The sequence below is a fragment of the Oenanthe melanoleuca genome, chromosome 12 (assembly GCF_029582105.1).
Source record: "Oenanthe melanoleuca isolate GR-GAL-2019-014 chromosome 12, OMel1.0, whole genome shotgun sequence".
NCBI lineage: Eukaryota > Metazoa > Chordata > Aves > Passeriformes > Muscicapidae > Oenanthe > Oenanthe melanoleuca.
The window spans coordinates 20,086,962-20,099,417 of record NC_079346.1 but is presented as its reverse complement, the minus strand read 5'-3'; the positions used below and the strand labels follow the sequence as shown (position 1 = coordinate 20,099,417).

General features: G+C 45.7%; 1 protein-coding gene across 1 annotated transcript in view; it reads left to right on the top strand.

Moving 5' to 3' along the window:
* WNK2 (WNK lysine deficient protein kinase 2) overlaps positions 1-12,456 on the top strand; it is an 87,464-nt gene that overhangs the window by 47,602 nt on the left and 27,406 nt on the right. Inside the window, 6 exon segments of the mRNA XM_056501948.1 lie at positions 178-397; positions 2,858-3,146; positions 5,204-5,400; positions 5,958-6,101; positions 8,241-8,432; positions 9,461-9,922. Coding sequence (XP_056357923.1) covers positions 178-397; positions 2,858-3,146; positions 5,204-5,400; positions 5,958-6,101; positions 8,241-8,432; positions 9,461-9,922 — 1,504 coding nt within the window.

Here is a 12,456-nt window from a genome sequence, read left to right as displayed (position 1 = left end):
TTTTTCAATTTCACTTCCTTTGCAAAATCTCAGGTCTTTTCAAAAAGATCACAAATTCACTGTGGGTGAGCACCAAATGTAGTGTAAATGTTTCCACCTTTAACAGCAGTTTCTTGTTGCAAACCTTTTTGAAATTGTTGACTTGCAGTGTTTGAATTTTCTTTATATCCTTTACAGATATGAAATTAAAGATTTATTAAGCCATGCCTTTTTTGCTGAAGATACTGGGGTAAGAGTGGAACTTGCAGAAGAAGACCATGGTAGGAAATCCTCTATTGCCTTAAGACTCTGGGTAGAAGATCCTAAGAAACTGAAAGGAAAACCCAAAGATAATGGAGCCATTGAGTTTACTTTTGATCTGGAGAAGGAAACTCCTGATGATGTTGCACAAGAAATGGTAAAATACACGTCTGACAAAAATACGTATATATAGAAAATAGTGCATAATCTCAAGGGACAACAGAGTAAAGTAGCTTTACTTGAACCACTCAGGGTGTCCAGTTTAGGCACTTTGCATTGATTTTTTGAATGACTGCTGCAAGAAGGAGGTGAACAGGGAGCAACTAACTGAAATGTACTGTTTGAAAACAGATGCCTAAAATCACAATTTACATAGCTTAGGGACCATGGAGGTCTGGTCTGCTTTTATATTTTGCAAGCTCTTCTGCCAGTTTCTATAAGCTTTTGAATGTCTTTTAATTTATTTGGAATCTCTTTAGTTCCAGACAGCAGCTAGAAATGCATTAGAGTCCAGAAGTTCAGTCACAAAATACTCTGCATTGAATTATCTGAAACAGTTTTCCCTATCTTTTCTGTTGGTGTTCCTTAGAAGGAATGTAGATGAGAAAGGTCTGTGGTCAGCTGCTCTACCCCCAGACTTTGAGAGGAGATTGGATTAGGAGTTAGGAGTTAACTGAGAAACTGAGTTAGGAGTAAGCTTTGTGTTTTTTAACAGATAAGTTTTACCTGCTGAATTTCTGTATTTTTATAACTGTGGGCTTTTGTTAGAGAATCGTGTTCGAGTTTCACTACATTGTCCTTGAACTCCTATTTTGATGGTGCTTGCTGCAGTTGTTTCTGTGTTCTAATGTCACAGAGGCTTGGGATCAGTAAGCACTGAGCCAAGGGTCTGAGCATTCCTGTGCTTGCAGAAACGTTCCTGTTAGACTCTAAATCCCAAGAGATCCATTTAATGATGTCATCACCACTCGTGCTCTGTTCAGGAAGCACTCATTTTGGTAATGCTGCCTTGCTCTGCTGCAACTCATCACCATCTACTCCAAGTTTAGTGGGAGGAGTTCAGGCTCCTTTGTCTTCTTGTCCTTAGTTTGCAGTAGGTCCAACGTTTTTGCAACAATATATTATTAGAGAACTCATTTAGTTTAAAAATTGCTCTGATACTATTACTTACTGTTATATTTTGCATTTAAATATTGATGGGAATATTTGGAGTTTGAGTTCTCTAAGTTGCTTGGTCCATAGTTGTGATGTTTTATTTTGAAGAGGAAATAGTTGTTATGAAAAGTATATTTAAAAGGGTCCCGCCCAAACTACAGGGACCCTGTATCCTTTCCCAAATAATTCCCAAGTAACTTTAAAATCTGTGTTCGAAGTTGATGCTGATCTAAGTGACTGCCCATTAAATGTTTTCAAACCTGAGGCTGTTGCAGGGGCAGAAAAGGGGGATATTTATTCCTAAATGTCTTTTTCTAGTCTTTATGAATGGTGGAACACCAAAGCCATGTGCTTTCACCAGTTTATTGCTTCATGTGCTGTGGAAGAGAAGAATGCAGGCGACCTTCTGAGTAGAGGGAGTTATTTATCATTACTGATGGGTTTTTGGTAGTCAGGCAATTCCACCTGCCCAAAGGATGTGGGCAAAGGGAACTGGAAGTGTTCTAGTGGGTTTGGAAAGTGAAGCTAGCTCTCCCAACCAGTGGATACCTCAAAGGGGTATGGCTTCATTAAAATGAAGCTGTGTTTTAAGATGCTTTGCACCCATTAATTTTAGCAGTGAAAATCTAAGCTGTGAAACTGTCTTATGTTTGGGCAAGAGAAAAGCAGGAAACCCTCTAGGTTTCCCCCATGGATATGTAAGTGCTTTGAAATCTGTCAAGTGTGCATATTAAGAATGTAGGGAGAACAGACAAAGCTCTGGTAGGTTGTTATTAAATGAAAATTCATACCCTGCACTGCAGGAGATCATGCAAACAAATAGCACAAAGATGAATTTCCATTTTATCTGTTGAGCAGTTGAATTCTGAAAAGCCTCATCCCCTTTTCCATCAAATGGGAACAGTCTGCTTTTTCTTTCTAAAAGTCAATCAATACTGACTTAACTGTTGAAGAGAAGTTAATTTGAGACGTAATTCTTTTAACATCTTGTCCTTCATGATTTGCTGTACTATCAAGCAGAGCAATTTGGAATGGTTAAGGCAATAAATTCAGATTTAAGAGTAGCGTGATTCACTCCAGGTGCATTGTTCAGAGACTCTTTTTCCTGTTTTGTCTATTCTATTAGTGTTAAAAAGAAAAAAGAGGGAAACCCATCTCTCATTAAACTTGCTTTCCTCAATGGATGTTTAGTGGTGGATAATCAGAGCCAGTATATATTCAGGTCTTAGATGTTACATCCTGGGTTTTTTTTAATGCATTAGTAATAGAAGTCTTACTGAGAAAGAACCCCATCCTATGAAACTTTTGAGTTCCTGTTCTTGTCAGAAATAAATTCATATGAGTTCGTATTGTTTCAAACTGACATTTTCTCTGCTGGGAAGAGGTTCCAGTTTGGTGTGTGTGCTTGTGTGCTTGGCCAGCCATGTGCTTGGGACCTTGCTAAGTGTGTGCTCCTGTGCAGATTGACTCGGGGTTTTTCCACGAGAATGATCTCAAGATCGTGGCCAAGTCCATCCGTGACCGCGTGGCGCTGATTCTCTGGCGGAGGGAGCGCATCTGGCCCAGGATGCAGGTGGAGGAGCGCCGCGACTCGGAGGGCATGGACAAGCTCAAGGCCCCGCAGGCACAGCAGGTCCAGGTCACCTACCTGTCCCACACGGGCCACCACATCCTGTCTGAGCCTGAGGAGCCAGAGGCAGATCAGCACCCTTTCCAGCAGAACCTGCCCGCCAGCGTCACCTCCGTCGCCTGTAAGTCTCGTGCTGGCGTTGTGGGCACACGGGGTGAATGTCTGAGGGGAGACCCACAGTGACCTGATGTGGGTGGTTTTGAGCTCCCGTGCAAAACTCGAACATCTGGGACAGACGCATGACAATTTTGAAAGCGATGATGTTTCAAGAAAACAGTATTATATAGATGTCGCTGTATAATTCTCTATATATTTTGCTACTAAACAATTACCACAGTTTCTGTTTTACTGTTTTGGGCTTGTATGTAAGCATGTTTAAGTAAAAGATACATTACTTTTAACAAGACACAGCTGCTGCTTCAATTCAGGTGTTTTATAAAGGGCTACACTGAGGTCTGCTTTGAATACTGAGATATCCATGTGTGCCTGTACAGGAAAAATCCTTGACATGATATGAGAAATAGCCACATTTACATAACACTCAACAACATTGCCACATTCACAAAGCTTTTTATCTGAAACTAAAATGAGTTCATTTCATTTTTTTGGATCATATACGTATTTCATGCTAATTCCTTGGAGGAATACTACAATTGACTCCTTTTGTTTCTAGTGCTGCAATGAAGTGACTTGTGCTTCCCATGGCTCTGATGGACACGAGCTGGCAAAATGTTATGCTAAATATAACCCCCCACAATTTATTTCCTACTCCTCTTCGACTTCTAACCAGTACTTGGTATTGTTTGGCAATTTGCTATCAGATTATTTGAACACTTTCTTAGCATAGGACCTCTATAATTTAGGGTGGCACCCGTTCATGTAATTTGAAGTCAAATGTAAAAGTGGAAATTAATAACTTAATGTGTGTAATGTACATTCTGTAAAAACCTGAGACTGAGTCACAGCTTTTAAGTTTAGCACTCTACCATTAGGCGCCTTTTTTTTTTTTCTTTCCCCTTTGAGGTCCTGAATAATTGTTTGTAATAAATTGGAATGTCAATGCAGCAGAAATCCCATCATGAGAGTAGGGCTGTGCTGGCTCTTCAAAAATGAATTGAATAAATAGAGAGGAGAGTTTAATTTTGGAGAAAAAAAAAACAGTTGGGAGAACAGCTTGGGAGTGCTGAAGAGAAATGTCATCTCTGGTGCTATTAAAAATAGTTTATTATTTAAAAGCCAAGTAAGTAAAACTGTATTTAGAATATGGAAAAAAGAGACAGTGGAAAGTGTTGGGAAAAGAAATAGTATTTAAGCTTAGCTGTAACTTAAGGTGGTTTTTAAAAATGTGTTGGAGTTTTTTCATTTTCAAATTTTAAGTCCCTATTAGAAGCTATTTGTCCTTGGGATACTCCAGTTGCAGTCTGGTTGTCTCACTTCCCTTGTCAAGTGAAGAAAGCAGTAACTTAAGTCCAAACAGAGCTGGGCACTTGCATTTTAAACACTTCAAAAGTTGTGAAAAGACATTTTTAAATCAGTAATACCAATATTTCCAGTTGACAAAGGACCCAGTGCTTGCCCAGTGCCTGTATCTGTGCAGTTATCCACAGGTTAACTGGGCAAATGCTCCACGAGAAGCTCCACAGAGCTCTGAGCGTGCCAAACACACTGGAACCTCCACAGGGGTTTGTGTCTGACCTTAATTGCCCTACACTCAAGCAGAGCATGACTTGCTGGACTGAAATCATGCAGCATAAAGAATTTTGTAATTTTCAGTGCTGCTAATAAAAGCAGTGTTAAAATCAGTGCATCCCTGGAAGATGGAACTATAAAAGACTCCATGACCCTCTGAATATGACAGTTGGAGTTTCTTCCCCTTTCATCCTACAAAATCTATAACCATCTACAATTCTTAATGTCAACCTTATGCCCTTTAAAAGAAATATTAATGTGCCTAAGATATCAGTGTGTGCAAAAGTCCATGGGGATGGATTTTGGCTTAAGAGAAGCAGTGTGTGCCTTTTGTGGAGAATAACATTGGTGTTGCATAACTTATTTATATAATGAAAGGGCTAGAGTAGTAAAAATGCTAATTACATAAACCATGGTGACCTTGCTCTAAAATCATAACTTGAACATGGGGAGCTGTTGAGCTTTTAATAAAAATGACTGTTCCTCCAGCTGACAGCACGTTTGACAGCGGCCAGGGCTCTACAGTTTATTCGGACTCGCAGAGCAGCCAGCAAAGCGTCATCTACTCGTCCCTGCCGGATGCTGTCCCTCCTGCCATCCAGAGGGTGTACAGCCCCCCCCTGAGTGAGGGCCAGCCTGTGCCCCACAGCCTCCCCCAGCTCAGCCACTACCAGCAGCCCTCAGCAGTAAGTCCAAAGCTTTTTCCTGTAAGTCTGTATCCTGGGTCATATTTCATGTTATTTCTTATGCTCTTGTTCCCAGAGGATATGGGTTCCAGGGGCCTCTGTATGTGTTCCTTACTCACCTCTGTGCATGGTGACCTGCTCAATTCCTTATCAGTCTGTTGGCACTGAACTGCATTAGTGGCTTTGCAGCAAAGGACAAGGAGGACATGTACCTGATGGAGTGTGTCCAGAGGAGGCCCTGGAGCTGCTCCGAGGGCTGTACCCATCTGCTCTGGAGCCAGGCTGGGAGAGCTGGGGTTGCTCACTGGGAGAGGACAAGGCTCCAGGGAGAGCTCAGAGCCCCTACCAGGGCCTAAAGGGGCTCCAGGAAAGTGGAAGAGGGATGGGGACGAGGGATGGAGGGACAGGACACAGGGAATGGCTTCCTACTGCCAGAGGGCAAGGCTGGATGGGATATTGGGAAGGGAGTGTTCCCTGTGAGGGTGGGCAGGCCCTGGCATAGGTGCCCAGAGAAGCTGTGGTTGCCCCTGGATCCTAACTCTGCTGTCTCCCCACAGCCTGTCCTGCCCGCGGTGCCGGCCGCGCCCGCTGTGGTGCCCCAGCACTACCAGGAGCCAGCGCTGCCGTTCCCCGTGGTCCCCAGCACCGTGGCCCCGCTCCCGCTGGGGCAGCCACCGCCGCCCGTGCTGGCCGGCCAGCAGGTGAGAGCTGGGCTCTGCCATGGAGCCATGTCCAGCCCAGCCCTTGCTTGTGTCTGCTCTGCCTCACACTGGTTTCCCTGAGCAGCTACCCCTGGAGCCCTGGGAGTGCCCAAGGCCAGGTTGGACACATTGGAGCTTGGAGAACCCTGTAACAGTGGAAGGTGTCCCAGGTTTCTCTGCAGAACTTCCCAGAGCAGCTATGTGTTCCTCAGAGACAGCAGTGTTCGGTGAATGTGCTAAGAAGGGTAGGGCAGGACGGTAGGATAAGGGAAACTCATCTGCCTACAGAAGGAATTGTTTTGATCTTGTATCAATATGCACTGGTGGATCAGATACGAGGAATCAGTGTTGTATCTCCTAACTTTTTATGTATTTTTCCAGTTTGAGTGCCTGTGCATTTACACTGCTGAGGTTATAATGAGGCAAAGTTACCTAATCTGCCAGGATATTTTCCCCTCCCTGTGCCTTTTCTCATTCACAGGCATTTTCAAAGACACAAGCTGGATTTGAGAGGGAGGTTTTAGGAAGCTGCTCCTTTCCCTGAGTGCAGTTTTTCCTGCTCTAATGGGATGTCTCCTGGAGTGAGAGGTGGCTCCCACCACCCAAAAGTGCCAGTGCCCTCTGTCCCCCTTGGTGAGCCGTGGGTAGCTCTCTGAGCTGCAGATTAACCCAGCTGGGGCACTAGAGCAGAGCTGGCTTTGGGAGCTGGCAGCTTTATGAACTCCAGCTCAGTGCCGTGGGCATGTGGCTCTGCCGCCCCGCAGCTGGGGCTTGGTCTGGCAGGAGTTCCTCCATGGAGTGAGTAGGGATCCCCCCCCATCCCTCAGACTATTCAGCTGCCTCCACCTCAGATAGTTTGCTCTGTCCCATCACCTGTGCCAGGCCCTGCACTGCCATTCCCATAGGTTTGGGGTTGTAACTGGGAAGATGCCACATCTTTCCCAAAACATGAGATGGCAGAGGTACTGCTGCAGGGCCTGTTGAAGTCACCAGCCCTGTGGTCCCAAGTAAGTGACCCTGAGCCAGCCTATGCTTCAGACATCCTTTTTGAAGTACTTCTGGAACTAATTAAAAGAATTGAAGAAGAAGATACCAGTAGCACATAAAGTGTGAGGATTTCCATCTTCAGTGCAACTTCTTCTCTCTATTCTGCTGTTCAAAGCCTGGCAGGCCAGGGGAGCACTACTTTCCCTGGAAAAGTAAAGCTGCTTTTTTGGCTACCATGCTATCACTACAGTACATCAGAAATATCTGGAACCTAGCTTTTACTGCAGTTTTTGTGGTTGATTGTGTCTCAGGTAATAAGTGTTGTAGTTTCCATGTAATAATGCCTGCTCCATTGTGTAGCGACTTCTGCTTGCCAGGATGATCTGGGTTTTAACTGCATCTTGAAAGTTGGTGGGCATTTCACAGGGCCAGCTGGAACAATCTCTGGGATTTAAAGAGTCTGAGTCATTACAAATAGCCTCTCCAAGACAGTTAGCATTTGTCATTTTGGCTAATATGTCTTGCATTTAAATGCATTTTAAACATAGACTCCTATGCAGTGTTTGAATTAAGAGTGCCCATCTCTCCTGGGAGCTGTCCCTGCTGGAGCACATCCTGAGGGGCTGGAGCGTGACCAGGGCAGGGAATGAAGCTGGGAAAGGGGCTCAGCTGGGAAAAAAGGAGGCTCCAGGGGAATTCTAGGCTCTGCACAACTCCCTGACAGGAGGGGGCAGCCAGGGAAGGGTTGGGCTCTGCTCCCAGAGAACAGGGACAGGAGCAGAGAAAATGACCTCACGCTATACCGGGGAGGCTTTAGGTTGGATATTAAGGAAATTTTCTTCACTGAAAGAGTGGTTAAGCATTGGAATAGGTTACCCAGGGGAGTGGGGGAGTCACCATCCCGTGAAGTGTTCAAAAAACATCTCAATGTGGCACATGGGGACATGTTGTGTGGGTGGGCCTTTCAGTGCAGCGTTAGTGGTTGGACTCGGTGATCTTGGATGTGTTTTCCAACCTTAATGAGCCTGTTACTCTGTACTCCAGGTGCCAGGTCTGTCCTGACAGCGAGCTGGGGAGAAGCAGGGAGCACGGCCTGCCATCTCGTTCCTTTGCAGCACAGAAGCAGTAACCTTTTCCTTCTTGTCCCCGCAGCAGCAGCCCATCTCGCAGGCAGCCTCCCTGCAGCAGGTGCTCAGCAGCCAGCCTGTGTGCCCGCTGCCACCAGCCCCCCACCTGCTGCCATCGTTCCCAGCGCAGGGCTCGCAGGTGCCCACCAGCAGCACCTCCCTGAAGCCCCTGCAGATCCCCACCATGCCACAGCTCCCACCTGTGGCCCCGTCCCAGGTAACACAGGGCTGTGAGCACAGCAATTTGAGGAGAAATTTCCAGCTAATAATTAACATAATTTGCATGTTTTGTGTGGCTATTTTGACTGCATGCCAGTTTAATTAGGTGATAAGAATATTATTGCACTTTCCTAATTCCTGTGTATTTCTTTGTTATTTGTTTGGTAAATCAGAAATCTCCTTTGTGCCCAACCCTGTTCCATCCAGTTAATGGCAGTTCCAAAATGGCTGTAATTTTTTTGAGGTTGTTTTGGTTTGCTTTTTTGCACTGTCCACTGTGGCACAATCTCTTCCCCACCCTAGGCTTGAGGGCATGAGCAGTTGCCTGGTTTTATTGCTATTTTCTGGCCTGACTTCACTTCCCCCAATACCTGCTAGCCCTGTGTCATTTTGTTCTAGGTCTGTTCTCTGGAGCAGGGGACAGACCCTTCCCTTGGCCTAGGAAGGTGGATGGTGCTGTCACTGTCTTTGGTAGTGACAGGCACCATAACGTGAAGCAGCTTGTGCCAGAGGGCAGGAGCAAGCAGCTGGTGTGATTCCATTGTCTGCTCCATCACTGGGAGGTTTTGATTGTAAAAACCCTTTTTCTGGGCTCTTCCGTGCTGCCTGAGTTGTGGCTTGTTTGGAGACAAGGGTTTAAATTGCCTCACTTAATTTTGCATGAAAGAGTTTTGCATTAGGTCTGGCCCAATTCCTTTTAATTTCTCTTAAAATGAAAGCAGCTTTTAATTAGGATGTTGCTTGAAGGTTTCAAGCTGGTGTTAGAAGTAGTTCTAAGCTTCTAAGGTATAAAAGCGTCTCCCTGAAATAAGATTTTTTTTTTTTTTTTGCTTTTACTAATGATTTAAGCATAAATCAGTTTTTATTACTGTTTGCAAACCTCAGGGAATGAATGGAAGTGATTAACAAACAGACATAATTATCCTCATGGCACAGGTGGTTTTTAGGGATTTGTGTGGCAAATGAAATTGCTTTATACCATCAGTGAAAGCTCTGGCAATTTATGTGATCTTATGTTTTTTCCAGATTCCTCAGTTTCCTGTCATTCCTGCAATTACTCCTCTGGCAGGCCTTGACAGCCTTCCTCCAAACTTGTCTGACATCCCTGCTGCAAACGTGCCCCCCATTCCGGCTCCCTCCCAGTACTTTGCTCCAGCCGTGATCCTGCCCAGCCTGCCCATGAACCCCACGCTGCCCATGGCGCCCAACTCACCCGCTCTGCCCATGCAGGCTGTCAACCTGCCTCACACCACCGTGGCTTCTCTGGTGCTGCCCTGCCAGCCCATCGTGCCAAACATGCCGGCAGCCACCATCCCGCTGCTGGCGGTGGCGCCGCCGGGGGTGCCGCCGCTGCCGCCGCAGCCCGTGTTCCAGCCCGCCTTCCAGCCGCTGCTGCCCGGCGACGCACAGAGCTCGCAGCCCGTGGCCCAGCCACCGCCCGCAGCCCTGCAGCCCGGAGTCTTGCATCCTCCCGAGCCGGCTCACCAGGTGAGTGTGCCACGCAGTGCTCCGGGCACAGCCCTGCCTGCGGCTCTCTTCCTCACAGTGTTCATGACTCTTCTGGAGGTGTTTTGTTGACTTCTTGCCCTCACTTCTGCTGTGGGGTAGCAGGTGATGTCCTCACCCAGGGATGGGGGTTATCAAGGATAGAGGCATAATCCGACTGGCTTTGGACAGTGAATGAGCAGAACACTTGGTGAATTTCCTCTTCCTTCTTTGTCTCAGATCTGGGGAAGTGGGAGCTGTTGTTCTCCCGAGTCAGGAGAGTGTGCCAAGCCTTGCCAGTGCCTGTAGCGGGTCTGTGTGAAATGCAGGGGTTGCTGGGTACAGACAGCAAATATGGGGGAGCTGACAGGAGCAGTGGAATTGTTTCACTGCAGAACATCTTTAAAACAGCAGAGGGAAGTGGCCTTCTGGTAAGGACTCTGGAAAACTGCATGGAAAAGCATTGTCAAACCTGCAGGACAGGGATGGATTCTAGCTGCAGACCCTTTCTCCCTTGAAAGAGACAAAGCATAAATGAGCTCAGGTATTAGCAGTATTTACATGGAAACTGCCTCAGGACTGACAATCTGAAAATACTTCTCTCGCCACATCTGTGATGTGCCAACGTGAAATACTGTCTGACCAAAGCAGCAGAGGCCACTCAACCTGTCAATACAGCATTTGAAAAATCTGTATTCTGCCATATTGCCTCACCATAAGACACTAATTAAAATTTGTAACATCCCATCCCAACCTGTCATGGCATCTTCAGAGCAGTATGTAATTTTTAAATTTCTCTCTTTAGCCATATATTTGGTATGGAATTACTGTTGTTGAGAATGTCAGCGGCATGGAGCCTGGGGGTGTTACATGGTGTTCCCTGTGGCTTTAAAGGGAATGGAATCAAGCACATTAGACACAGTGAGCATGGCAAATACCAGAACTGGAGAGCTGGTGTTGCCAAACCATCCTGACACAGCCGTTAGCTGTCAAACATGTATGGAAAAGTTGCATATGGAAGAGTTTAGGATAAAAAGTAGCTATTACAATGTGCAGAGGAATATTTTAAAAACATTGTTCTGATTTGAAGACTTCTAATGGAGGGGTGTTTCTGTATATAATGCCATGCTGTTTTCACAGTTGATGTTTAGCACCTCTGAGTTTTGTTTTGCCTGGGTACATCTGTATGGGCCATTTACTTAACAGTTGAACTTGATGATCCTTGTGGGTCCCTTGCAAGTCAGAATATTCTGTGATTGTGTGATTTGACATTGAAATATTTTGTGAATTATTCTAGTTATATAAGATTTAAAATTGAACCACCCTTCTGTGGCATTACACCGGACCTGTTAGTCTAACAATCCCCCCTTGGGCAGCCATATAACTCTGAGGTGTTGTGAAGCACATCCTGTCTTTATTTTTATCCACATTAAAACGTGGAATAATAGTTTCGGGTCTCATACCCAGAACCTGCAGAGAGCATGCAGCAATGAAATAATGTGGCCTAGTTCCCATCTGAGTCTTTTTCTTTAATGTATTTTCCAGCAGCCTTAAGTCTCTATGTAATGATACTTCAAAAAAAGTAAAAATTGGGCACACATTTACCTAGTACTAAAAGTCTTCTTTTCTTCCATATGCTCCTTTCTTTCCTTCTTCCTCTTCCCATAAGCTTGGTCCCCCTAGAAAAATACATGATGTACCTAAAAGGAGAATGTTCTCTTTTTAAATGTACAACCTAACTGTTATGCAGAGTAACTACCCAGTCTCTAAGGTATCTGGCATCCTGTCGCCTGGGTCTGGTTCCCACCAAGCGCTTACGCACTCAAGTTATTTTAATGCACTGGAGAAATCCACTGAGATAAGTGAAACTCCTTCTCTCTGCATGGAAGTGTTGGCAGGACTGGGGCCTCGGGGCTTGGCGTATCAAGGGTTAAGTTGGACTTCAGTGTGTAAACTGCAGTAGGACACTGGTGTGCATTCAGTGAAAGAGCTAATTGTGTCGTTTGTGACACAATTAATTAATTCATTAATTTGTAACCTGGTCGTCCTGGTTCTACATATATGGCAGATTTCTTAAAATACCATAAGTTAGGTTATGAGTAGTGTGTTTTTCTCTGCATGGACAGTGTGGGGTTGTTGAAAGCAAAGTATTTGGAGAATGAATTCATCACGTAAGATATTAAAGCAAGTTCAGAGGAGGAGCTGCTCTGAGGGCTGGAGCCTCTCTGCTCTGGAGCCAGGCTGGAAGAGCTGGAGTTGCTTGCCTGGAGAGGAGAAGGCTCCAGGGAGAGCTCAGAGCCCCTACCCGGGCCTGAGGGGGCTCCAGGAGAGTGGGAGAAGGACTGGGGACAAAGGATGGAGGGACAGGACACAGGGAATGGCTTCCCACTGCCAGAGGGCAGGGATGGATGGGATATTAGGAAGGAATTGTTCCCTGTGAGGATGATGAGGCCCTGGCACAGGGTGTCCAGAGAAGCTGTGGCTGCCCCTGGATGCCTGGGAATGTCCAAGGTCAGGTAGGATGGGGCTTGGAGCAA